The 24,018-nt window shown below is 32.4% G+C and overlaps 1 protein-coding gene across 3 annotated transcripts in view; it reads right to left on the bottom strand.

Moving 5' to 3' along the window:
* The window catches only part of LOC149065784 (histone-lysine N-methyltransferase 2C-like), a 385,748-nt gene that overhangs the window by 106,002 nt on the left and 255,728 nt on the right, over positions 1 to 24,018 (bottom strand). For all 3 annotated transcript variants that reach the window (XM_089253606.1, XM_089253607.1, XM_089253608.1), the window contains one exon: positions 14,137 to 14,409. In XM_089253606.1, the coding sequence (XP_089109732.1) occupies positions 14,137 to 14,409 (273 nt within the window). The remainder of the gene's footprint in view (positions 1 to 14,136; positions 14,410 to 24,018) is intronic.

Genomic DNA, 24,018 nt, shown 5'->3' with positions numbered 1-24,018 from the left:
AAATTGAAAGTTTGTGACTTTTCTTAAGAATACTGATACATTATTCTATCTATCTATCATTAGTTTAAAAAAAATAAACCAACATAATTTTAGTTGTACCTATAAAGACCATGATGGTCAATTTCATCAGAAACACCACAGACATTTCCATTGCATGCACTTAAGTGGCTCAGCAGATGCCCAAATAGCATTTAATCTCTTGCCAAGTGTTCAGTAATATTTGATGTTATTAAAGCATCTACTCTCTGCAGACGCTGTTTCAAATCACATTTCACTTTGGTCGCACATGAAGTTTAACACAGGTCACTGATTTAAACTCAGCTAGCCAAAGCACACACTAAACGTGTGCCATTTACATGCTGCTAATACTACCAAACTGCACATCTAACTTCATAAAGATTCCTCTAAGGAACCTAATGAATTTGTGCATGTCGGAATGTAATGTGCCGTGTATGTGTTTTATGTCAAGTTTAATTTCTGAAGAATGGCTATAATATGTTCCAAAAGTGTCTGCGCCTTCCACATTCAAAATTAAATAACATAGCAGTTTATTTTGCCTGTATCACATACTATGCGTGAATTTTAAATGCAGTAGGTCTGATTGGTCTTGGTGGAGATTAGGGAGATTGGCTCGCATTTTCACCTTGAAGAGTGAAAACCCCAGAAAACAAACTGCAGCCTACTATGCTGTCTTCCTGCTGGCAATCATCACAACTGCTTCGAAAAGTGTCTCAAAGCAGCTGTTTACCGTGCACATTCACGACCTACGTAGAAAAAAAAACTTGGAGCTATTCCATAACGATGGCGTAGCTAGCACATGTGTGGTTCTCTCAATACAAGCTATTGCTTCTGCATATATTTAGCCCAAACACCTTGTACTACTTCAATAATACCTGCTGGAAAAAACTGAAACAGAATAATACTAGAGTGATTGGTACAATAAGAAAAGCTAGAAATTCAACAATCAAGAACTCCTTTATATGAAGCGCTTTTGATGAAACATTAAGACTTTACATTGAGTATTTTTACCAGAAAAAAAAAATCTGTTCTACTACCAAGTTCAATGCATTCAAATTTTGAAATATATTTCCAAAGTGAGAACTAAAATCCTGAAACAGTTGAGTTTTAGAATGAAACAAATTGTGGGGTTGATGTTGTTGATTAGATGGCTCAGAAGTACTCTGTGTTATGCAGATTGTCAGTGCACGAACAACCTTCTCCACCCATCTGTTAAGGTAACGTGACAATGTCTTTCATAATCTCTTCAGTTGGCTCTGTAAAAATGGTTGTGTGCTGGAGCGCATGTTGTGGCCAAAGGTCAATCCAACCCAAGTTGAATGTTTCTCTCTTAAGAGCTGCCATGGTTCCAGTGACGACAGTAATGGCATTAGCGATAGTGTAATTTTTCCATACCTACAAGATATTTTCTGCATTTGCATCTTCTTCTATTGCATGCAAAATCATCTTCGTTGAGTGACATACATAGTGAGCCTTGAATGCTCGCATTACCCCTGATGTAAGTGGGCTGAATGATAGATGTTGTATTAGGAGACATATAACAAACTTCCACACCATCAGCTTTGAACTCATTGACATCTGGGTGTCCAAAAGTTTTATTCAGTATCAAAAGAACTTTGAATGACATGTCTTCACTCTCAAGATACTTCCTGACTTTTGGAACGAAACATCGTATAAACCTATCCAGGAAAAGTGTTTTCATAGTCCAAGCTTTTCTATTGTTCATCCAAAATACTGTGCGCAAGCTCTGACTTATCCTTTCCCTTCAATGCACACAGATTCATAGATTTGAAAATGACGGTGGGCTTTACCATGTACGCATACGCATTTGCACAAAAACATAGTGTAAGTTAACCTTAACTTTCCTTAAAATGAGGGGCTCACTTTTCTTCTTGAGTGATAAATGTTCTCTGTGTCATTTTCTTCCAAAATAGTGCAGTTTTGTCAGCGTTAAACATCTGCTTAGGTGATTACCCTTCTCTTCAATAATTTTCTGCCGAGCCTTTGGAAATTTTCTAGCTGCCTCCTGGTCGGCAGCAACTTATTTGCTAGTGATTTTAACATTGCATAATCCAAATAGTTTCTTAAACCTATGAAATCAACTTTTACTTGCATAAAATTCTGATGAAATAGACGTTTCACTAGCCCTTCCCTTTATCGAAGAGTAAATTAATCTTTTCGCCTTTTCCCATTATAATATCACAATCAATTGGATTGCCTTCTTTGTAGCAGTCTTATACCCAAAAAAAACCTGCATTTTTGGTATGAGAAACACATGGATTCTGTAGGTGATGCAAAGTTTTTGCTGCCACAGCATAGCTGCCAACTTTTGAAAATTAGGGAGTTTTTCTTGCGGACCAGTATTTTATGCTAAAACCACACCCTAATACATACAAAAGGGATTTTTACAAATAAAATAGGGATTTTCCACACATAAAAATTAAAAGCGTAGGGAATAAAAATCCCTACTCAAAAATTTAAGTCAAATAAAATATGTATTTTACACACATGGAAGTTAAACCCTTGGGAATAAAATCCCTATGCAAAAAACAAGTGAAATTGAGAACCAAAACTTCAAAATGGTGATCTAAAAAATAAATAAATATTGTATTCACAATCAGAAACGATGTGAACAAATATTCTGCACAAATGACCCCAAAGTCATTGGAAGATGAAGGAAAAAAACTGCAATTTTTGAAGAACAGACTTTTTCTGACACTTGCTTGATGTTTTTTTTCATTTCCCATGAGTGCTGTCAATCTTTACACCCTGACCGATGTTTATGTCCATAACACAACTTGTACGAAAAGGAAAAGTCTGCCCCTTTTTTTTGGAACGTTCGATGATAGGAAATTCATCGGGAAATAAGTATCTTTAAAATTGATCAAATGTTTTTGCTTATCAGTATTCATGTTTTGTTATATCGCACGTACTTAACTTCAACAAAAGAAATTTTGACCACATGCGCGTCACTATAATCTTCAATTATTATCCAGGATTTATTGGCTGCTAAGCTATTTCCCTGCACGATAAGACAAACAACTTTCTTGTTACCATCAGAGGGTTTGTAAAACTTCCTTAAAAAGGAATTTCCCCATTTAAAATGTGTGGCATTTTGAAAGGGGGGGGGGGAAAAGAGGCAACAGACTTCATGCCCCACAAGAAATTCCTTAGGGATTGTTTTCAGAAGCGGGAATTTTTTTTTATGAAGTAGGGAATTTTTAGGGACAATTAGGGATTTTGTGATTTTTGTAAAAATTTGGGAGATTTAAGAACTTTTCGGAAGGTCGAGGGATGAAGCTAAAATTCGGGAGACTTGGCAGCTATGCCACAGGTGCAGCTACAGCCATGGCTGATCAAATTTCAGATTCCTTTTTCTTGATATACCTCACAGTAGATTCGTTGATTCCGTAATGGTGAGCCTCCGCTGCAATTGACTTACTTTCGCCAAGCATAGCCAATATATACAATTTTTGTTGTAAAGATTTCACTTTTTTTGTCATTTTGAAGCATTATCAGTAGCACAAATGAGCCATCCTAAACACACACAAATCAAATTTTCTAAACAAAACACATGAATGATGATTGCTGAAAAAAAGTCCAATAAAGGAAAAACCGCGAATACAGGGAGGGACTGTATATCATTTCACGGTAATATACCATTGAAAAGCACATTACAAACACAATGCTAATATTTTGCCACCACCACCAAACTCACAAAATCAAATTGTGCATATGATCTTACACACAATACTAGTTTCCTTGGAAATCTTACAGAGACAATTGAATTCAAATCATTCTTCAACATATAAAGGTTCTCTACCCACAGGCAGGAAAAAGCAGCAAGACTATAAAAAAAATTTCCAGAAGAGATAGAAAAGAAGTTAAGAGCTGGTATTGGCTTTCTTTTCAACAATGGAAAAAAAGGAGGGTCTCTCCACTTTAGATCCCTTCATCTATTTACTCAGAGGGCAGATTGTTCCTTGGCCAACATTATTTTCCGGTATGTAAAATCCCACCTTCAAATTTTCACATTTCTCTCAGTAGGGGGATCTGGAAGAAAATGCTGATAAGGATTTTTTTTCTCTCCCTGGGGATCTGAAAAATGATCTTCCATGGAAAAAAGTGAAGCTAAACCACTTTAATGTAGATTTATCATCTGATTTTTTCCCCTTCAGATTTTCCCTGACTTTTCCCAAGTATTTAGAAGTATTTAGAGTTTTCCCTGACCATTTTCCGATTCCCTGACTTTCCAGGTCACTGGGAACCCTGCTACATCAATATGGACATTAAAATAACAAAACTCAGAATTATCATCCAATCACTTTGACCTGCATCAGTCCTTTCTCAGATACAATGAAGAGATGGTCCTTTTAGTGTTAATTGGGCTATTAAATCATGATTCAAAGGTTAAGATATTTCATCTGAAACCACCCCAGACATCCTCAATGGGGAGTATACCAATCATGGATTGAATGAGAATATTACTGTCTCCTGTTCAATTTCAAAATGACTCATTTGGTGATTTCAATGAAATATCAAAAATAACAAATTGATTAAGCTAGATATCAAATTTTTCAAAGATTTTGTGTAGATGAACCAAAACAAATTGCATTAACAAAGTGCAATTATTGGGTAACAATTTTGAATCAATAACAATAATCTGCATTTGAAAAAAAAAATATATATATATATGGGTGACTCAGAAAAGCTGGGAAAACTTTAAGAGGTGATAGTACACTCCAATACAAACAACTGTCATCAAAGAATACATGGTCTAACATGAAACGCAAATGTGCTAGTGCGTTTCGACACAGCTGCTCCCTTAACGTTAAAACGGCATTCCAGTTGAAATTTATTGGGAGAAAAAGAACACTGTGCATGCAAATGTAACCTGGGGAAGAAGAAGAAAATGTATGCAAATCTGTGAAGTTATTCCAGCGTGCAACCATTCTAACAGTTGTAACATACAGGATAATGGCACATTTTAGTAATACTGAAAAAGCAGACATGCATTCCATTTACAGAGTTGACGGTTACTCTTTTAAGCAATTATTATAAATTATTCATTAAAATTGCTTTTCTAATGTATACATTATTCTTGCGTTTCCTCCTCATATCCTCGGTTTTACTATGTTGCACCCTGTAGCGCTGCATTTTATTTTAGACCATGCATTCTTTGATGAAAATTGTTTTTGTGTGTATTACCACCTCTTATAGTTTTTCCCATCTTTTTTGAATCACCCTGTGTATATAGTATAAACAATAAATGTGGGGTGGGGCAGAAGCTGTTGGCACTCTAATATCAACATAAAAATATTCAGAAACTAATTTCACGAATTTGTAGATTCCACTGTGTATGTAACATTAAACTTGAATTCCCAACCAATCTATCTCAGTAAAGCTCCATCTGGCAACAACATACTCATAAACTTGTTCAACAACATTTCTGCCAGTTCCAAAGAAACAAATCTCTAGAAACGAACTTCCCCTTCATCACAAGATTTTTTTTACCTCTTATGACTTTTTTGCGATCTTTTGTATTTCTTCTGTAATTTTTGTATATCACATTGATATATTTCTATAATGTTCCATTGATTTTTCCTGATAATCTAGTTTTCAATAAATCTTGATAGATTATCTCATTTCCTTTCGTATTTAATTTGCACTCTAACTTTGAAGTTCTGTATACATTCAAAATCTGTATATATTTTTAAAATGTATCTTCCATTTTTGGCATGGTTCATCTAATATGTTCATGAGAAGTCAGGCATCAGGAAACATGGGTGGCCATTTTCAGTGTGATTAGGCCTAGCCACTCATCAGGAACCTCTACTCTTTTGAATCATGCAGGGGATTCTCCCTGATTGTGACCCTTGCTAATTTTACAACATACAATATTTATATATCTTTCATACATTCAATTTTGAGATTTTTATTATCTCTCTCTATAATCTTATCACTATGTATATACAGTCAGTCACAAAGTGTACATACACCTTTCAAAATATTCTAATTAAATAAATCATAACCATTATGAAAACTAGAGATAATACAGTAGAACTTAGTAAATTCAAACTTGGTTAGTTAGAATTATGGATAATTCAAACTTTTACAAACTGCCCTTGAGTTTTCCATCTAATGTTAAAAGTTCTTGTTGATTCAAACTTTTCGATACATTTTATGGATAATTCGAAGTTGGTGAGAAAAAAAAAATCATGATTTTTGTATGAGCAAATTTAGTCTGAAAAATTCTACAAAAAGCCAGACTTTAGTTTTCCAATAAAGTCGTAAAATAACATTTTCAAAACGTTAAAAATTTTTATTTCCTCTACTCTTTCTTTGATAAATTGATGCCCATTTTAACATTGTTCACTTGGAGTGCATCAAGACTGTGCATCACTTAATACAATTATGGCTTTTAAACCTATAGATCAAGGTGTAACATTTAAAATCTGAAACTTTCTGTCACCATTAGGAGAATGGAAAATATCAGAAAGTTCAGATAGTAATAAGTTAATGTAAGTATATTTCCTTGTTAGCATAAGAATGATAAGCAAAATTTAGGAAACAGTTTCATAAGGGATGACCATGAACTGTTCTTATAAATCAAGCTTTGAACACGATCGAAAAATTCTGCAGTGATGCTGATTCCAGAACAGCACTAAATATCAGACAAAAAAGGCTACCTGAGAAACGGTTTGATCAAAAGGATTCTGAATTTTGATAACTGTCCATCGAGCTTATGTTACTGGAGGGAGCATCCAGCTGCCGCGATGTCGTCTACATCGAATGCAAGGATACCACGTGATTCGGTGCAAACAAACACGATCTCTCATAGAGATCAATGTTAAAATTGCCGATTTTAACATAGAATTGCGGAAATTTAGTAAGGTTTTCCGCCGCATCAATAATTTAAAAAATTGAATTGAATTCTCAATTTTCGAAATATTGAATTCGCTTAGAGATACGAAGCCCAGAAAATTAAATATAAATTAATTAGCCAGACCCACTTTTGAGGTTGATATCCATGCAATAACATTTATTTCAGCTTTTTATTTATATCTCAAGCACGAAAATGAAAATTAATGTCTCCGTATTGTCTTATATTATCCAATTGCACCAATCTATATAGTTTAGGATGTTTTGAAATTAATTATGGAATTACTTCTTTATTAATTATTATTTCTTTCATTACTTCTGGAGTAATTGCTTTAATCAATTCTGGATTTGTTTCTTTAATCAATTCTGGATTTGTTTCTTTAATCAATTCTGGATTTGTTTCTTTAATCAATTCTGGATTTGTTTCTTTAATCAATTCTGGATTTGTTTCTTTAATCAATTCTGGATTTGTTTCTTTAATCAATTCTGGATTTGTTTCTTTAATCAATTCTGGATTTGTTTCTTTAATCAATTCTGGATTTGTTTCTTTAATCAATTCTGGATTTGTTTCTTTCATTATTGCTGAAATTATTTTTCATTAACGCTGATATTATTTCTTTTACTAATGCTGAATTATTTCTTTTACTAATGCTGAATTATTTCTTTTACTAATGCTGAATTATTTCTTTTACTAATGCTGAATTATTTCTTTCATTGATTCTGAAATTCTATCTCATTAATTTTGGAATTATATCTCATTAATTTTGGAAGTATTTTTTTTTTTAATTCTAGAATTTTTCTTTCATTAATTTTGGAACTCTCTTTTACTTTAATTCTGGAATTACCGCTTTCATTAATTTTGGAATTATCACTTCATTATTGCTGAAATTACTTCTTTCATCGATTTTGGAATTATCTCTTCCATTAATTCTATAATGTTTCTTTCATTAATTTTGGAATTATCCCTTTTTCTTAATTCTGGAACTATTTCTTTCATTATTAATGCTGAAATTATCGCTTTCATTAATTTTGAACTGAAATTATCACTTTCATTAATTCTGGAATTATAACTTCCAATAATTATGTAATTATCACTTATTAATTCTGGAATTATCACTTATTAATTCTGGAATTATCACTTCCATTAATTTTGAAATTATCAATTTCTTCAATGCTGAAAGTATCTCTTTCATTAATTCTGGAATTATCTTTAATTACTCTCATGAAAGGAATGCCACATGCGACTCATGAAAGGAGCAAATCTAAATGAAAGAAACAGAAATGAATTGATCTGCCTGTTTTTGCTTCAAAAAATGCTTGATTAAAGCTGCGGAATTTAATTCATATGGGCCCATAATTAATTTCAAAACATCCTAAACTATATGAATTGATGCAAGTGGATAATATAAGACAATACAGAGACATTTTCATTTTCGTGCTTGAGAAGATATAAATAAAAAGCTAAAATTAATGTTATTGCATTAATATCCACCTCAAAAGTGGGTCCGGCTAATTATTTTATATTTAATTTTCTGGGCTTCGTATTTCTAAGCGAACTCAATATTTCGAAAATCGAGAATTCAATTCAATTTTTAAAATTATTGAAGAGGCAGAAAACATTACTAAATTTCCACAATTCTATGTTAAAATCGGCAATTTTAACATCAATCTCTATAGGAGATAGTGTTTGTTTGCACCGAATCATGTGGTCTTCCGACGAAAGATGTTGGGGGACACCTTTCTCAGCATTGCCAAGATGGAGACCACTGACGTCATGCTCCCTCCAGTAATCTAAGCTCAATGGAACTGTCATCTTTACAGATGAAGGTCACTACTGTAAAATATCTTCGGAAGCAACGGTCATAAAAAAAAAAATTAACAGCAACAAAACTAAAAACCACCACGGCCAAGCATAACACAGGTAACATACAGTAATGTTTTTGGATCCATGTAGGCAGTTGGTGTAGCAAAATTAGTCTTCATTGTGGGTACGATGGGAAGCCTACAATACCTGAAGGTATTGTAAGAAAATTTACAAGCATAAGTCAATGCATTAGGACTTGGAAACCGATGGATCTTTCAGCAGAACAATGATCCAAAGCATACTGCACAGATTGTAAAAGGAGAATGGTTACTGTACAACATACCTAACAGAGATGCCACTGTACTCTAATTTACTTGGGTCCCTTCGAAAAATCTGGGTCCTTTTTGAGTGTGAGTGGGTTCTTCTAAAAATAAATGTATCTTGAAAAAAATATGCCCTCACCCATAATTCACTACTTCACCAAACAACAACTCTAGCCATATCGCTATATTGCAATTTACTGCCATTAATGAGATGGGTTGGAAATGAAGGCGCTGTCTATTGGTGGTTGCCTCAAGTTCATTACGGAAAATATCTTATCTATATCCTCCCTCAGGTTCAAACCCAGGACCGTGACTGCAACATTTTTGGTGGTAGATGAGCATCTTACCAGCACGCCACTCGGGCGCATCCCATAATTCACTGGTATCTATGAATTTTCTTCCAGCATGCCCACAATCTTATATCACCTGCTTATATTTCTTCGTTGAGACTGAGCGGTGGGCATGTTCTGGGTAGGAGAAAATATCTGTGAATCAAGTAATTCATTTCTAAAAACATTCTATCCAAAGGTTCAATTTACTTTCATTACTTACTAGTAGGAAAAACTTACAAAGAAGAACTGAGAATTTAATGTATGGAATTTCGCACATGTAATAAATCTAAAACAATTATACAGTTGATCCTGCTTATAATGTTTCTCCCATTTAGAACGTTTTTCCACTAAGTACAACTTATTTCGGTGGTCCTAACAATAAGTAATTCTCATTAAAATTTCTTGTTTAAGTCTTTTCCTGTTTACAATGTTTTTTATGACGGTTTTTTAAAATGTTATAAGCAGGATCCACTTTAATTACCAGTTGAAAGTACACATTTATATATTTACTAATAAATAAATCTATAAATTCCCTTCTGATTGATTTTACATTTTGTTAAAAAAATCTTGACACTTTCAATATATCTTCTGATCAAATTTAAAGCAAATTAGATTCTCTCTCTCTCCTCTCTCAGAAATTTATGTTCTGATTCCCTATTCATACTTTGGTTTTCCTAGTAAAATGATTTTATTTTCCCTTCTGATAGTCCACCACTCTGATCTGTCGCCATTTAACTGCCATTTAATTTCACACCTGAATATGGGAGTTATGTCAGATTTGTGTTGGAGAAACTTAACAGTGTGCTTATGTGTGAGTGTGCCCAGCATTCGGAGTGTTTTGTGTTCAGTAGGTGGTGCCATCTATCTAGCGCCGCAACTAGCTACTCTCTCAAACGGGGCGAGTACACATTTTGGTACATCCATGGAATGTAGAAGTAGTTGTAAAGGGTGAATTTGGTGCCCCCTCTAGTCCAGAGCCCAGGACACTAGGCCCTCCTGCCCCTCCCAGTTGCGGCCCTGCGTCTATTCTCCAAATTGGTAATGCGTGCATTTAAAGTTCAATGTACGCATATTTTTGTTGTAGGTCTGTGTGATCACTGTGGCAACCAGAAGTTTTTTTCAAAGGAATAGCCAACTCAAAATTTGAAAACCTTAGAAAATCACATTTTTAGCCGATTACCACTGTGCAATAGCAGGTTTCACACCCAGATTTTCACCAAAAGCAAAATTTGGGGGGTTTATAAGGGCCTCTTCCCTGCCTCCCCCTCCTGGAAGATCAAAAATTAAAAATGTTTTTGTAGAGAACTAAAATATTAGAATAAAATAATTTCTTTTATACTACCTGAAACGACAACGTAAAATAACTTTCGCACAATAAACACGTATGCACCTTCCCTCAAAAAATTTGATTTGATAGTGAAGGTAAACAAATTACCACATTTTTGGTAAAAAGTGTTAAGTTGGCTTAAAAAATTTTCAAACAGATCTCAATGGGCTGACACTTTACAAATCTGGTAATAAATTTGCCAACATAAAAGACGAAGCGAATACGTAAGTTATACGTAATAACTTACAAGTAGTACTGTGACTTACATGAAGAGAAAAAACTACTCCACACTTTATGAAGAGAAAAAACTACTCCACACTACATGAAGAGTAAAAACTACTCCACACTACATGAAGAGAAAAACTACTCCACACTACATGAAGAAAAAAAACTACTCCACACTACATGAAGAGAAAAAACTACTCCACACTACATAAAGAGAAAAAACTACTCCACACTACATGAAGAGAAAAAACACCAATCCTGAAGGAAGAAAGTAGAACTTGGCCTCTAATGGGATTGAAGATTGAATATTTCAGTTAATTTTCAAGAAGTGACAATTCGCTGCTGGAGGAGAAATGTACTTCCATTCGCAGTTTGGCACATAACTGACAGTTAGAAAAATGACATGTCACAAGATTTCAAAACCTTATAACTCACCTAATATTCATATACTCAAAAAAACAGAAAACACTTTTCCATATTAGTTTTTCAAAGGGAATCACGTGAAATTATTGGGTGGTCAAGTTACCACTTGAGCTTTTCGTTCTATCACCCCCTTTTCAATTTTTCTCCTTATCACCCCCCAGCTCAAGTCAACCTATAGGATCCTAAACTAAACGCCAAACTTCTACCCCCCCCCCGACGCCCTCCCATTGCCCCCCTTTGGGAAACACTGTTCTATATAAATGTTCTCAAAGTTGGCAATAACGGTCTAGGAGAGGTGGTAGGAATTACAGGTGTAACATGGGTCCTATACAAATACAACGCCACAACAGGCAAATTGCCCAACGAAGTGGCTGACTTAAGAACATCGTGGATCCCCGAGCCATTTTTTGTTGGAGGCCCTACCTACTACTGCTACACCACAACCCCCCCCACACCCCTGTGGAACCCCCAATGAATCGGTACATGCGGGAATGTGTGTGTACGTGTAGTGAAACCTGAAGTGAAGTTTTTTCGTTTCTCTGTAATGCTTGTTATGTGTAGTGCTGCCATCTGCCACCAGTTTTTCTAACTATGAGTGACGTGTTATGATTGAATGATTTATCGTTGTAGGACTGTTGCTCTCTGTGGCGAGACTTTTTAACGGGGAGATCGGCTCGCATTTGCGCCTTGAAGTTGGGAACCACAGAAAACCAACTTCAGCCGACCACCACTGTGGGGTTCGAACCCGGATCCTCGCATCGCGAGTCCGTCACTATAACCACTCGACCACCACAGCTCCCAACACATACGATAGTGTAATTGTGTTTGAAGGGGGGGAAATGAGGAAAAAAAATTCCTGAAGAATGTTTTGGAAACTCTAATCTGGATAGCTTTTTTTATCAGTAACTTTTCTGACAAAAGACTAAACTGGTTTTTGACCAATTTTTTTTTTTTTTACCATAAACCTCTTGCTCATAAGTTCTTTGATTCATGGAAGTTCTTTACTACGAAGCTGTAATCCTCACTGTTTGGGGGGTGGGGAGCAACAGTGAGTATGGGATGGTTGAGGTTATTTATTATAAAGGTTAAAGAAAAAGTGGCAATAAGTTGTCCTCCACATATCCTTGTAAAAACAAAAATACCATATTTCACAAGTTCCTACCGAGATGAATGGTAGCAGTTTTGGAGAAAAATTCTTCTATGCTAAAACAGCATTTGGTTTTGTTTAGCCTATTTTTATAAATGGTTGATTATTATAACCAACAGTTCTTAAAAGTGGTGGCTACTAGAGATGAGATTCTACCTAATCGACTCTTTTGCTGCGACCGAATTACACTCGGGTATTCGACCGAATATCTGTGTTAATCTAAGTACATCAAACTATTTAAAAAAATTATATAAATTACAATTTTTCAAATAAATTAAAAATTTATACTGATTATATTTTATTGTGCGGTATTTATCCCTTTCTGTAAAAGAGGTTATGTCAGGTTGAATTTCTAGGATGAGGAAAACATGAAACTGAAAATAGAATCCTACTGCAATAAGGGGGGAAGTAAGCATGAATTACACAAGTTCACCAACTGAAGGATGTACCCAGACAAGATACGTATTGAGATACTGAAAGAGGCAAAAGGGAACGAAGAACATCTAAAAAGGAAAAATATGAAAATAAGTCAAATTTTACATTGTATTACTAGTTGAGAGTAAATATAGTGGTTTACATTTTCTTAATTAGATGCAAAATTGTAACAAGTGTTGAAACAAAAGTTGATTTTGTAAGTAATAATAAATACAATATATCATTGTTGAATTTGATTATCAGTATCATGGTAATAAAAATCTCACAATATTACCAGGTTTTTAATACTTATTTAAATAAATTACATAATCAAAATTCAATATACTAGTCATTTTAAATTTTAATTTATTTTCAATAAAAACCACTGATTTTATCTATAATTATGATCAATTTAAGGAAAATTGATATTCGGCCAAATCACTATTCATCCCATCCCTAGTGGCTACTTTATACATATATAGTGACCATATGACACATATTTACCAAGACATTCCTGTTTTCTTCTGTAATTTTGTTTTTCCAAACTTTTTTTATAAATATGTCCTGTTTTTTCAATGAATTGAATTTTCATTCTTTATTGAAATCAAGGATAAAAATTATTTTCCCAACTTGTGAATTATATTATGATGATTATAAATATGAATATTCATCTTACATGTTTGTCGTGTGTGTTGAACATTTTTTTTGCCACAGAATCCACTGTGATTTGTATCAACATTTCTTCCAATTGACAAATTTTTTTGTGATTTTAGCAACTTTGCTTATCTTTAGAATCATTTTTCATGACAATTGACGGTTTACATATTTTTTTCTAAAAAATGTGGTCAGTCTATAGGCGTGTCAAAATATATTGAAACCTACAATAATCTCATTCTATAATTAGAATAAATTTATGTATTTTTTGAAACAATGAGGAACACAAAAAAACTATTTGATATCAGATATAGAACTGCAGTCACTGATTTATTTGACTGACAGAAAGAGATGTGGTGACAGCAGGGAGGGGGGGGGGAATCAATAAAATTCATGTTGAAAAGGTGGAGCGATCACACATGAAATTCTCATTGAAAGGACAGTCACATTTCAAAAAGTTCAAAAATCACTCTGGTCTATACTTTTACATTAAAGTAATTACATTTAGTAAGAGAATAATTGTTATTAACTTTTGAAAAAATAAAATTTGAAAAAGATTATCAAAATATAAAAACAAATGTACTTACTTCTTTATGAGAAACTGCTTCACTGACTGAATCACAAAATGAAGTCAATAAATTTTTCTCCCCACTTATTGAAGTACCAGTATTTTTTCCCTGAATTTCATTGTCAATGTTATTTTTTTCACATGAAAAGGCTACAGATGTATCACATTTTATTCTTCGCACAATAGCTGGGGAAGAGAGTTCAATAGAGCTGAGGTCCACATTCGGTTTTTCTGCCACATGATCTCTTAATATATTTGTGGATTCAATTCGAATCTTTTCACAGTCATTCGGCTGAAAATCAAATAAAAGCTCAATGGGCATCAAGTTTGTATTGCAAATATCAGTATATTTTTTGTAAAGAAGTTTTATTGAAAGTATTCAAATAAAATACAATACAATTTGACTTATCATTAAAGAGAGGGTTCAAATAAGAATCAAGATTTCTGAGAAAATAGCTTTTTTGTATCGGTATAATTAGAGTTGTATATTAGAGATTAACACGTTTCCTGGGTTTCTCTCAATCCTGTAAAAGTGGGAATCAGAGTGCACAATCCTGGGATTCGGTTATTGTGCACATATGAGTAATTCATGTAAATTTACAGGTGTTAAATTACAGATGAAGAAACAATATTAAAAAGTTATATTTTACGTTTATTAACTAATACCATTAATAATTATGTGTTTAAAGTTCAATTTCAAAATCCGAAACAGGTCAATGTGTCTGGGAGAGAAGGTGAATGTATCTCCCGGATTGCCAAGCCTAAAATACTACTTAATAATAGGTGCCGTTAATGAATTATTAAAATAAAACTATTACAATATAATTGAAGACCAGAAATTCAGGCAAAATGTCAAATACATTTTTTACGCCTATTTTCAAACTTCTTTTTGCAAAAACACCCTTTTTGAGTTTTTCCTGCCATTAATGCCAATTTTAACTATGTTTCAAGTTTATTCATGAATTTCAGGGGTCATATTCTATAGAACACAGACATTTTGAGTATTGAGAACTTCAAAAGAATTGATCTTTTTAAAAAATCCAACTCTTAGTATTAGAAAGTTCCCCTTCCAGTCCCATTTAAACATGAATAGGTGTTGGTGCCTGAGAGATGGTGAAAACTTGATGTTCCCAAGCATTAACTTTGGCCAGATGGTGTTATGATTTTGTTCCAGATGAACGCAGCCTACCTATGAGAAAAGGAAAAAAATAGAAGTTGGTTTCTCCCAGGCTTCATGTAACATGTCTTGCTTACACATTGAAGTGCACTGTATAATGTAACTGACTGATGACTGTCCCAAGAGGCCATCAGTTGATTTCATGGCTCACACAGCAATCGGTAGGAGCTGATAGGGCTCTGGTCCCAGCATGGCCCATGTTCTGATTTTTTTACACTAGGAATACACTGATAACAGGGTCATTCCATGTCAAATCACCCAGCCATGACACCCATAGTCTCAGATTTCAATGATTTTTTTTTTATTTGTTGCATTTACCATCCTTATTAACCGTGTGAAATATTATTTGCATATCTCTAAAACTTTTTGAGAAAAAAAATGTTGAAATTTATCAAAAACTGATGCAGATGACTTTTCCGAGGTTCAATTTTTAAGCGGCATTGTTTGAGAAAATAAATCATAACTTTTTCAATTTTCAATATATTCAAGTGAAATTTTTATTAAAGTGTTCACAAAAACATACAGAATATGAATAAAAATAATTCATACACTTACATTTGAAATTTACATGCAAAAAAATTATGTAAACTTTGTTTCTGTGGAATTTTTCGTTAGAAAAAATACAATTTTTCAAACGTATTTTTAGGCCAGAGGCACAGCAGTTACCAAAACAACTTTTGTTTTAAATTTCTCCTCAATATATGAAGTAAAATACTGGAGAAAAAAAATAATGGTTTTTTGACCGTTAATATGTTTATTCTGGCTCGCAACACAAAATTCATCGAAATAAGACTGGATCGTTCCGATTTCAAATCATTCAACTAGATACTGAAATGCAACCCATCATCCCGAATTTCAATTATTATTTTTTATTTATTGCTTCTACCATGCTTGTTGACCATGCAAAGTTTCATGTACATAATTTTTTGAGAAAAAAAAATGTTTTCTAACCTCACGAATGACGCCTCTTAGGCTAACCCCATTCAAGCAATATTATTTGAAAATATATCATAACTTTGCAGATTTTCAATATATTCAAAAGAAATTTCCACTAAAATGCTCACAAAAAAAAGCAGATTATTAATAGAAAAAATGTAAACCTTAGAGGGAAAAAGACATTTAAATTAAATTTTTTTATTAATTTTTTTTTAACACAATTTTTTAAACTTTTTTTGGATGCACAGCATGAATTTTCAATTTTTTTTAGTTTAATCCTATTAATATATTAAGAAGACTAGAAAAGTAAACATTATTTTGACTGTTAATACATTTGAGTAACAAAACAATTGTACTTATATGACTACATTAGTTATATTTGTACATTTTGACTTAATATAATGATTCATGCTTAGTAAAAAGAAATTTATATTTTATTTTTCATGTACGCTTATAAATTTATTACAGTATTCACTAAATTAAGTTTAATGAGTAGTTAATGCAATAATTCAAAACAATTAATAAATTTTAAAATTCTAGGATTAAAAGGAATTCATGAAATAATTAGAAATGTTAATGTAATGTGTCAAATGGGAGTTGGTGGGAAAAAAAGGTTTTGGGTAAATAAAATAATTTTTCAAATTAAACCATGTTCAGATTCTTAGACGTGTTCAAATTCCAAATAATTAATTTCACTTTTAATTGATCTATAAATATTTCTTATGATGCAACAAAGACAAACTTTTGCAATCTGATATATTTTTACATAAAGAATTATTTTGTATTTGATAAATCCAGATAATATTAATCATATATATAGATTAATTTTTGAAGTTTTTTAACATGATTAATTATGAAGTTATTTTACCACAACAGTGTTAAATTTTTTTTTTTAATTACTTTGATCTTTACAGCATATATTTTAATAAACATATATTTAATGTATATGATAAATATGAAATGGTTATACTTGTGTGAAAAAAAATCTACATTATAATATTTAACACAAGCCTCTATATATTTTTCCCAAGAAATAATTTAAAATTGCTGATAAAGAGCCAGAATATGAGGCATTAAATCACAAAGAATGAAATTATCAGATACAACCTAATTGTTGTAGCTGAAGCAGATGGAAGAGAATAGAATGGAAAACCTAATGTATATAATGCCTGGTGGTGATATATTAGATGTGATGTTTCTTGTTGTGATGATGATTGTAAAAAATAATAATAGCTTAGATATGAACTATGGCACACCAGTCTTTGTCCTTCAGAGGACAGCTGGTGTCTTATTTAATTATAAGACTTTATCATCCCAGCAGGTGGTGATAAAGTCACTGCTGCTGCTTCATTGTGAAAACTAAAACAAAAGTGTTAGAACTAAATTGCCCCCCCCCCCCCATCAAATAATGCAAGTCTCAATTATGATCTTGCTGAAGACAGAGAATGTGTTCCATAAAGTAGCCTCCAGGGTTAGCAAATTTTTCTTATGATAACACAATTTCCATTTGAGCTAAATATTTTATATCATTTTGGAAATAAAGGAAAATGTCAGAAAAGACACTTGAAATTTATAGTGTTGGAAAAAAAACTTGATCTGTCATTAAAAGTGTTATGCAAAGTGTAAAATCTGTTACCCATTACATCATTGGACCCATCAGACATCAATATTGAGGAGTGGAGCAAGTTCTGAACATTTATGTACTGTGTGTTTAAGCATCATAGAGCTTTTTTCTCAAAGTATGAAATATATCCGGAAGCATGCTTTAATCCTTTAAAATGTCATAAGAAAAAAAATAAAAGGTTTAAGGATAGTAAACTTGTATTTTTCATGTATAAATGAAATAAACGGTTGTACAAAATTAATTCCAGGGCAAAAAATATGCCATGCCTGTAGAGACAGCGAATATTATCAACAATAAATTAAATGAAGAAACTGAATACTGTGAAGAGATGAACAGTGACAGTAATGTAGAGAAGTAACTTGGAAAAATGTCAATTATTAAACAAGAAGCACTTGAAGAAATAAATTCATCTCTACAGAACATAGAAGAGTCACCAATTAAACTTCATACGGTAGCTCCACAGTGCAAGTCAAACAATGCCAAAAGAAAAGTTGAATCTGCTTGCAACACTTTAAAATGAAATGTTTGTAAAGTTTGTGAAGAATTACCAGAAAATGAATCTCGATGTACACTTATAATAATGAAGATATTAAACAGAAAGCAAATATGAATATTTTGATAAAGTTAATTAGAAATAAGACTCAATTTACCCATCACAACAGGGGCAAATTTTAATTCTGGCCCCTGCTTTAAGAAATGGGAACAAGGAAAAAAAAGAGTTCAATGTCACTGAATATGCCGTGAGAAAAACAGGAGAGCTTTTGTAAATGAAAAAGCAAAGGTGAGCCATTGTGTTTTTATTATAAAAAGAATCAAAAATTAAATTTCAACGATTTTTTTGCAATCTAATTTTTTAATGCAAAGGTTTAAATTTTCTTTCCTAGTCATAATCTACATTTTTTTGTGAGCATTTTAGTGGAAATTTCTTTTGAATATATTGAAAATCTGCAAAGTTATATATTTCCACAAATAATATTGCTTGAATGGGGGTTAGCCTAAGAGGCGTCATTCGTGAGGTTAGAAAACATTTTTTTTTCTCAAACAATTTTTGAGATATGTACATGAAACTTTGCATGGTCAACAAGCATGGTAAAAGCAATAAATAAAAAATAATAATTGAAATTCGGGATGATGGGTTGCATTTCAGTATCTAGTTGAATGATTTGAAATCGGAACGATCCAGTCTTATTTCGATGAATTTTGTGTTGCGAGCCAGAATAAATATATTAACGGTCAAAAAACCATTATTTTTTTTCTCCAGTATTTTACTTCATATATTGAGGAGAAATTTAAAACAAAAGTTGTTTTGGTAACTGCTGTGCCTCTGGCCTAAAAATACGTTTGAAAAATTGTATTTTTTCTAACGAAAAATTCCACAGAAACAAAGTTTACATAATTTTTTTGCATGTAAATTTCAAATGTAAGTGTATGAATTATTTTTATTCATATTCTGTATGTTTTTGTGAACACTTTAATAAAAATTTCACTTGAATATATTGAAAATTGAAAAAGTTATGATTTATTTTCTCAAACAATGCCGCTTAAAAATTGAGCCTCGGAAAAGTCATCTGCATCAGTTTTTGATAAATTTCAACATTTTTTTTCTCAAAAAGTTTTAGAGATATGCAAATAATATTTCACACGGTTAATAAGGATGGTAAATGCAACAAATAAAAAAAAAATCATTGAGATCTGAGACTATGGGTGTCATTTTGGCATTTTGCCGGGTGATTTCAAATGGAATGACCCAACAGGCATAGCTATTTGTTTTAGATACATGACATGAATGTCGCTCTCCACTTGTTAATACAAGATATACAGAAGACTGGATGTTGTGAAGATATTTATTATTTGAGATGTTAATTTTTTAAGGAAGGAAAAAACTCATCTCTGCCTCTACCGGGAGTCTTCTGTATATCTTGTATTTTAGATACATATTCAGTATTCAATGAAGTTGATCAGGGCCAGCCTTAGAGGTTTGTGACAGGTGCTGCCACATTGGACCCTGTGCTTGAAGGACATATGTGGTTATATAAAAGAAAAAAAAATTAAAATTTTTAACTGCAAAATTAGGTAGCTGTATTTAAACTATAAAAATTTAGGATGAATATTTCAAAATAATCCAACAAATAAAAACAAAGTATTTGTAACTCTAACGAGCCCCCACAATCACTCTTTCTATGGGAGAAGTAAGTGCAACCATTTTTTAGCAGGTTTTTGAACACTTGATATCTTAAGCCTTTAATAATTTTGTTTTTTTACTAATTATAAATAACATAACATAATTTATTTGTCCCCAGTCAATTATGATAATACTATAAAAATTAGAATTGACAATTCAATTACATATTTTACAATATTTGAAAAAAAAATGCAGAGAAAGAAAAAATATTTGAATGGACATGGTAGAAAAAACAGTTAAAGTTAAATGCGTTCTTATTGCATATTTTAAACATTTTAGCGCCTTTCCGCCTACCGATTTTTTCTATTTTTACTGCTTAAACTTCTGAGCTCTAAATGTTCTCATTAATTTGAAGAATGCTCTCTTTAAACCACCATAAATCTCTATAAATCATCATCTTTTAGAATGATCACATTATTTTCATTTGAATTGAAGTTATTAGAAAGATTGATACTCCGGTATCACCAAGATATTTCCCATTTAATGGGTAAGATTAATTTGAACCAGCATGATTTTAATGCTAGGTACTCTACTAACTCTGCTCTTTATCAATTGATTTGGGGAATCGAAAATATAATTATTAATGGAAAATTTGCTATTAGTGTTTTCTTGGACATTGCTGAAGCTTTCGATAAAATTACTTTCAACTTTATAGGAAAAAACTAATAGACTACAACATTCCACCTATGATAATTAGATGGATTGGCCATATGCTCAGCAGCAAAACAATTACTTATCGAGTTCTTGATGCCCAATCTGAAAGAATTATCAGGAAAGGTTGCCCTCAACAGGGAATTATTTCTCTATTTTTGTGGAACATAGTCTTCAGCTCTTTGATCTCTGATCTAACCAAGCCTATACTGAAGCTTATACAAATGATCTAGTCATGCTAATCCAAGGGCATGATTTATCAACATTAAGGAATTTTGCTCCATGAATTTTACACACTGTCAACAGATGGGTTTGATAAGCATCAACTAGTATTTTCCACAAAGAAAACCAAAATAGTGATATTTACATGGAACAGGAAATGGAAACTTGGAAACCTAATCCTCAAGGAACAAGAACTCACCCTTATGTGACAAGGTGAAATATCTTGAATGCCATTTTGACTCCAAGCTCTCCTGAAAATTCCATATTCAAGAAAGAGCAAAATAGGCCACTAATATACATTACCAATAATTCGTTTGCTGTGCAAAAGAATTATTGGCAAAACCTGGGGTTTAAACCCTAAAACCACTTAGTGGATTTACAATGCTATTGCATGGCCAATGCTAAGTTATGGATGTTTGGTATGTCATCAGGCACTAGTAAAAACCTCCTATGTGACCGTTCTACAAAAACTGGAAAGATTAGCTAGCATTCTAAGCACGGGAGCTTTACACCCAGTTCCTCTTCTATTGCTTCTAAAACTGCTCTCAGACTGCCACCTCTATGGTATTTACAAGGAGAAGTCTTTAAAATCATGTACAGGCTTAAAAGAAATGATACCTGGTGCAACCAACACCTCTTATGGGATACACATTCTTTCAAAAACCATGTTGACAACTGTCTACTGTCCACTCTGACAAAAGTAAAAAAATCCTTCTCTACTAATGCAAGAGACTCCTGTTTCAAAATAAGAAAATTTATCAAAAATTGCATCCCCTACATACCCAGGAAAAATTAAATTATTCATAACTGGAGCTATTGAATGCTACACTGATGGCCAGGATTGCTGAAATTAGCTATGGAGCAATATTCTGCATCTCTAGAGTTAATCATGACTACCATAAGATATAGCTTAGTAAAACACCTACAATCTTCCAAGCTGAAGTACTTGCAATAGCTACACTAGCTGAAAACCTAATCGGTAAAGGGTATCATAATAACCAAATCATTATCTTCTCTAATAGTCAAGCAGCATTAATGGCTCTTGACAACTACAAGTTTCAACTGTGTCTCAACTAATGCACTGTTATGTTATACAACTTAGCAGTACCTGAAAACAATATCAAACCTTACTGGGTCCCTGGAAATGTAAACTTTCATGGAAATGAACTTGCAGACCAAATAGAGGCAGTGAATCTGAAGCTATACGGACATGAAGCAGAATTGGTTTTTGACATGACAAGCATCAAAAACTGGTTTAAACAACCGAAAACCGTCAAAAACTGGTTTAAACAACCGAAAACCATCAAAACCTAAATGAATGCTTTTTAACAATGTTTTGAACACAATAGGTACATAACATGATGAACTTACCGTTTTGCATATTACAATCTTTTATTTTTAAACATTAATTTGTTACAATAATTAAAACAAAATATTAATTATAATTTGCAATTTGAATTTTTTAACATAAGAGTCAAGAACATATAAAATATAATTTTATGGTTTATTTATCTAAGCTACTCATTACCAGTGTTCAATTTGCTAAGCAGAATAGAGCTGCTTATTTACAATATGTGTGATAGGGCATCAGGGTTAGGTTTTTTGACTTCAGACACTAAATCAGTATTAAAACAGTCAAAACCATATTGTCAACATTGTCAAATAGTTTTTTAACCTGATAGATATGTTAAATAACAAAACACTTACGTAGATTAAAAGGTTTTATATTTGGAATTATAATCACTGAGAAAAAATATCTATTTCGATATTTTAAATTTTCTGATCTACTCAAAATTTTATTACATATGAAAATTCTCACACAGCATTTGTTAATGCATTAATTAAACTCATTTATTTTCACCTAAAAGTTTCTTAGCTCTCAGGGTGTATAAATTCTTAGAGTTTTAAAGAGTATTTTCAACCAAAGCAGAGCTGTCAGGACTTGATACCCAAATGATTTGTTTTGCACTTTTAAATACAGCTTCAATTGGAAAATCATTGCATTGTAAATGCTAGTAAATATACCATATCATCGTGTAAAAGTAAGAACAAATAAGTTTGGTTAATGAAAAGTTTGCCAAATTAAATGACATTTTATTCCTACAATTTGGTAGTTTGATCGCTAGATGTATTTCAATTTTATGCACAATAAGGGTATCGTTTTATGTATCAGTGATTATCTAGATAATTTAATAATAGCAGAAATCAGCCTTACATTATGTGATGTAATAAACTTTTTTAAACACTTATCTGTTGTAAAAAGAGTACAACAGGTGTTTCATATCAATGCACGTATATATGCAGTTGAAGAAATTTTGGAAGGTCAAGAATCATCTTGAATCAGAGAATGTCAAATCATTCCATAGTTTTCCTTTCATTGTTTATGCTATGCTTAATTCGAATTGTATATTTTACAAGAAAAAAAAACATATATTGTCCAAAATAATTCTGTAGAGAGTAGAAAATTATTTTACAATCATATTAAATATTAAATGTTCTATTCTTAGCATAACATAGTCACTTTAAAATTATATGCAATTAACATGTGTATTTCCAATGGGAATTGTTATATTAAAAAGCAGTATTTGAGGTTTTAGACGGAAAGTTTTGACATGATAGTTTAAACGGTAAAAAACTGCCATGTTTCAAAAACCTGCTAACCCTGACCTGAACATTTATATCCTGTTTCCATGTCAACAGAACATGGACCTGAACCTTTATTCCTGTTTCCATGTGAACCATAAAAAGTGATGTCAAACAATGGATAGAGAATAAAAAATGTCAGTCATGGAACTCAAGGCTGGACTGCAGACAAGCCAAACTGGATTTGGAAACCAAACCAAATATTGCCAAAAAACTTATTTCACTGAATAGGAAACTAGGAAACAGATTCAACAGGCTATACAATAGGATGGAATGAAAAAGGGTGTTTTTTTCACTTTTTTCGGAAATTGATGTTGCCTTAGTATTCAAAGATGTCTCAAAATTTTAAGAAGTTATACCAAAAAATCCAGGAAAATATTTTAATATCTTGAGGTTCCTCACAGACCCTAAAGGTCGAGCAAAAAGACTTTTCTAGATACACATTATAAAAATCTTTTTAAACATA

The sequence above is a fragment of the Pholcus phalangioides genome, unplaced genomic scaffold (genome assembly GCF_987345545.1).
Source record: "Pholcus phalangioides strain wild (caught in Gottingen) unplaced genomic scaffold, Ppha-v1.0 ptg000039l_1, whole genome shotgun sequence".
NCBI lineage: Eukaryota > Metazoa > Arthropoda > Arachnida > Araneae > Pholcidae > Pholcus > Pholcus phalangioides.
Note: the sequence above shows the minus strand (reverse complement) of the source record. Positions and strands in the feature narration are given on the sequence as shown.